The sequence below is a fragment of the Lactuca saligna genome, chromosome 8, assembly GCF_052625555.1.
Source record: "Lactuca saligna cultivar CGN05327 chromosome 8, ASM5262555v1, whole genome shotgun sequence".
NCBI lineage: Eukaryota > Viridiplantae > Streptophyta > Magnoliopsida > Asterales > Asteraceae > Lactuca > Lactuca saligna.
Window position 1 is genome coordinate 18119586 of NC_136424.1, and position 5151 is coordinate 18124736.

At 38.9% G+C, this 5151-nt stretch overlaps 2 protein-coding genes across 2 annotated transcripts; one reads left to right on the forward strand and one right to left on the reverse strand.

The window, feature by feature from the left end:
* Positions 1–247: 247 nt before the first annotated feature.
* LOC145012024 (Pentatricopeptide repeat (PPR) superfamily protein) lies at positions 248–2515 on the forward strand. The gene is made up of 2 exons (XM_078970787.1): positions 248–382; positions 739–2515. The coding sequence occupies exon 2, from the start codon at positions 875–877 to the stop codon at positions 2414–2416; it is 1542 nt and encodes a 513-aa protein (XP_078826913.1). The 5' UTR covers positions 248–382; positions 739–874; the 3' UTR covers positions 2417–2515.
* A 216-nt stretch (positions 2516–2731) lies between these two features.
* On the reverse strand, positions 2732–4937 carry LOC145007948 (Tetratricopeptide repeat (TPR)-like superfamily protein). Its single transcript, XM_078966558.1, has one exon. It carries the CDS (start codon positions 4855–4857, stop codon positions 2854–2856), a length of 2004 nt encoding a protein of 667 aa, XP_078822684.1. The 5' UTR covers positions 4858–4937; the 3' UTR covers positions 2732–2853.
* Between the last annotated feature and the right edge of the window lie 214 nt (positions 4938–5151).

Here is a 5151-nt window from a genome sequence, read left to right on the forward strand (position 1 = left end):
AAAATGCTTTCACTTTACATCATTCACTATTTGACCCTATTTGACAAATAATTTCAGCAATGCTATTCTCCTTCTAAAGCCTAGCCTAAAAGAGGCCCAATCCAATATCACAACGCACAAAGTAAACAGTATGGCAACACAGGCAAGTCAGTTAGCCAACGGGCTTGGGTTTGGCCCAGAAACAGTTAAAAATGACAATGGTCTGTTGGGTCGGCCCGGTTAAACTTTCATGTAGAAACGGATTTTAAAATCGATTCAAGCCCAATCGCCGTTTCTTTGCCTCTCCTCCTTCCCCTGCTCATCGCCATGCCGTCGCCACTCCTGTGAAGCTACCGGCCGGAGACCTTAATAGCCACAGCTATACCGTTGCAACCCACCTCAGGTTCCATTCTTCTTCTTCTTCTTCTTTTTCCTGCTATCTTTCTTCATTTTTTCTGCTTTCTTTTGAAATCGCCGTTCTTGATATAAAGTGTTACCAAATTCATGATTATCAATTGATGTTGGAGTTATTACCAATTATTGTTTGTGGATTTCTTCCTTTTTTTTCTGCCTTTGATAGCCACATCTACTTGTTTGCTACTTCTGATTTGCTGTTCATATATAATATCTGATGTGTTTGTTGTTCATATATGTTATCTGATGTGGATAATGTTCTGTATCTTTAGATGTTCGAATTTGTGTTCTTAAGGATCATATTCATGATGGTTTTTTATTTGAGTTGGGATGGTTGCCTTGCAGGCAAGCTGTTTGATCAAATGCCTGAGAGGGATGTATAAAGGATTACAAATGCTTGAGAGGGATGTGTGGACATATAACATATTTGCCATTGTCCCCTGTTTTTATGGTTAAAGTAATCTGTGATCTGTAATCTGTTATGAACCAAAAGCAGTTGAAACAAATCCATGGCCACACCCTGCGCAATGGCATAGATTTCACGAAATTCCTAATCACCAAGCTTCTTGAAATCCCAAACATACCCTACGCTCACAAAGTGTTAGACCTTATTCCTCAACCAACTGTCTTCCACTACAACAAACTCATTCAAGCTTTCTCTAAACATGGCCCCTGTGACAAATGTTTTGTGCTTTACACCCAAATGCGCCTCAATGGCTGCTCCCCTAACCACCACTCCTTCACCTCCCTCTTCTCTGCTTCTGCCACACTAAACATGCCTCCTAACCAAGCTCAGTTTCTCCACACTCATCTTGTGAAATCAGGTTATGAATCTGATCTCTACGCCTCCACAGCTTTAGTCGACATGTATGCAAAACTAGGCTGCTTACCTTTTGCACGCCAAGTGTTTGACAAAATGGAGATCAGAGATGTTCCCACCTGGAATTCCATGATAGCAGGGTATGCAAGAAACGGGGATATGGAGGGAGCATCAAAGCTGTTTGATGAAATGCCTACAAAGAATGTTGTTTCCTGGACAACCATGATATCTGGGTACTCACAGAACGGGAATTACAGGAGTTGTCTCAAGTTGTTTTTGGAAATGGAGAAAAACAATTTAGTAATTCCAAATGAAGTCACAGTTGCTAGTGCTCTTCCAGCCTGTGCGAATCTTGGAGCATTGAAAGTGGGAGAGAGGATTGAAAGGTATGCAAGGGCACATGGGTATTTGAAGAATCTGTTTGTGTGTAACGCGTTGCTAGAAATGTATTTCAAATGTGGTAGAGTTGATAAGGGTATGGAGATATTTGAGGAAATTGGTGAAAGGAGGAACTTGTGCTCATGGAATACTATGCTCATGGGTTTGGCTGTTCATGGAAAAGGTAATGAAGCTCTTGTGCTTTTCCACCAAATGATACTCATAATGCCACCAGATGATGTGACATTTGTGGGAGCAATCCTTGCATGCACCCATGGAGGAAGGAGAATGGTGGAGAAAGGATGGGAACTTTTCAAATCAATGGAGGAAAAATTCTCCATCATTCCAAAACTTGAACACTATGGATGCATGGTTGATCTTCTTGGGCGTTCTGGAGAGCTTACAGAAGCCTACAATCTTATAAAAAGTATGCCAATGAAACCAGACTCAGTTGTATGGGGAAGCCTTCTTGGGGCATGTAGTTTTTATAAGAATGTTGAGCTTGGTGAGATAGCAGCTCAACATCTGTACAAACTGGAGCCTTGGAACGCGGGCAATTATGTAATTTTATCCAATATATATGCGAATACAGGGAGGTGGGATGGAGTTGCAAAGTTGAGGAAGGTGATGAAGGGTTCTGAAATCATGAAGGCAGCTGGGTATAGCTTTATTCAACAAGGAAGTGAAGTTTATAAGTTTATTGTGGATGACAGATCACATCCGAGATGTGATGAAATTTATTGGATGCTAAATCGTGTTTCATCAAAGATGAAGAAGCAGCATGATGTAGATGAAGATACAACTGTTTTTGAATGTATTGGTTAGCATTAGCATAGGAGAATCAAAATGGTATGATTCATGAATGCATGTTTTGCCAATTACCATAAATAACACCACAATTTGTCTTTTCGTATTTTTTTAAAATTGTTAAAACTTTTCATTGGCTTCATATCTAACAATACCTATAATATTTATTTATCTTTAATAATTGAAATAAAATTTAAACTAGAAAGAAAACAAGTCACTTGTGATAGTCCAACATCGTAAATCAAACATTTTAAGTACAAAACATACAAAAATATGATTAGTCGTAGCCTCCTAGGCATTCTAGCCCAAAGCAAACAATCAATACAATCTCAATATACGAAAAAAATTCATGAGGAATAATTCTTGAATTACATTAAGTTATAGATCTACAATTAAAATGTAGGGCTCATGTTACGTTTATAAACTATAACCTCTATATGTTGAGATTTATGGTTTTACCAATAATCACCACAAGAACAAGATCCACCATTGAAATGATGAAACCGATTCTTGTCTCTTAAAACAATCTCTCTCCCAACCACCAAAGAAACAAACTTAAAAGCCGAATGACAATCACCACACACTCTAATATTCTTCTTGATCCTAATGGTTGACCCCGGGGGCAATTTCGTAATTGCAAACGCCAAAGCAAGTTTCTCACTATGACATTGTAGTTTCGCTTCCCTTTCTTGCTCATCAACAAACAAAAGAACATGACTTGTATCCGGAACATACCCAATCTCCTTGATCCTCTCACTCATCTCCTCCCACTTTTTGTAAATCTTGTTTTTCTCAGGGTGAGTTTGGTCATTTGCCACAAACATATGCACACAGTTCTCAATCTCCACCCAACTACAAGCAGGCTCCTTTTTTACACCAATTTCTTTCATATACTTTCTAACTTTTGAAGCCTCGTTCCATTTACCACCACTCGCGTATATATTATATAATAAAATATGGGGACCCGAGTCAAACGGGTCGAGTTCAAAAACCCGTTCAGCAGCATAAGCGCCTAATTCCATGTTCTTATGCATCCTACAAGCACCAAGTAAAGCTCCCCACACAGCTGTATTGGGTTCAAAGGGCATTTTCGTAATAAAACTCAAAGCAACATCAAGTTTACCTGCTCTACCAAGTAAATCAACCATTGTCACATAATGCGAGACTTCAGGCTCTATATTGTATTCCTTCATCATTTTGAAATAAAATTCTCCTTTTTCTAACAGTCCACCATGGCTACAAGCAGTTAGAACACATAAAAAAGTTACTGAATTCGGTTGGATTCCGGTTTTGATCATTTTTTCAAAATGTTGTAAAGTTTTTACACCTAACCCATGTTGTGCATATGCAGTAAGGATGGAATTCCATGAAACAACATCTGGTTTTGTTAACCTGTTGAAGACTTTTATAGCATCATCAAAGCTACCTGATTTTGCATACATGTCAACAAGGGTGTTGCCAATGAAAGCTATGAGCTTTTGACCGGATTTGACCATGTGGGCGTGGATCCATTTTCCTTGCTCTAGTGACCCGGTGCTTGCACAAACACTTAAAAGACTTGAATAAGTGAAATGGGTCGGGTTATAATTATCCATTTGCATCTTTTGAAAGAGTAAAAGGGCTTTATCTCCTTCATTTTTTCTGGAATGTGCAGCAATTAGAGAGTTCCAAGAAACTTCATTTTTGTCCTCTAACTGATTGAAAACAAAATGTGCTTCTGACATTCTTTCATACCTACAATACATGTCTACAAGTGCACTACCCACATAGACATTTGAGTCGTACCCGTATTTTAAACAGTATCCATGAATCTGTTCTCCTTCTCTTTCATTGCCTCTAGCTCCAGCAGCCTTCAAAAGACTGGAGAATGTGAAATGGTTTGGCTTTAAATTGAGTCTAAGCATTTGTGGAAACAAAATAAGCGCCTCTTCTGGTTTATCGTTCTGAGAGTACCCAGTAATTATAGCAGTCCAAGTCACCATATCTTTCACAGGCATTTTATCAAACACCTCGCGTGCATCATCCAAACAGTCGCATTTCGCGTACATGTTTACGACTGTATTTTGAATCACCAGATAATGGCTAAACTTTGAGGTCATAAAATGTGTATGCACCATTTTTCCTTCCTTAACCTTTCCCAATTGGGTACACTTGTTAAGCATTTGGCTGTATAATTTAGCGTCTGGTTCTAAAAACCCGTGATCAATCAGGTCCAGCACACGTAACCCACCGTTTGGGGATTTCCTCAGAAGATCTTTTTCTTGGATTATGTGTGAAGTCATATCAAAAACTTCTTCCGATGATGATGAAAGAACAGACGTTGACGTAATTGGGGTTGCTGTAGATGTTGAAAGAAAACGGAGAGAGATAGGGTTTTGTATAAGAGATATAAATGAAGAAACGACTCCTCCATTGATAGAAGTAAGATTTTCAGAGAAGGGAACGATCAATTTATTCATGTAATAGGTTGGGAATATGGAGACTGGGGTCTCAAAAGCAATACATACGCGCCAAATATATTGCTCTTCTACTCTGAATGAAAAATCAAGCTATGATAATTAAAAAACCGCAATAGCTAATGCTGGCCCAACCTACAGAAGTTAAGCCCAGTCCACTTTTAATCGGGTAATGAATCGGACAATGGGTTGTTTGTAGGGCTGTTAATCGGGTTTCGGGTTAAATGGGTCGGGTTAATCGGATTTTTCTAGAAAAATATTCACCCGAAACCCAACCCTAGTAAGGTACGGGTTAGT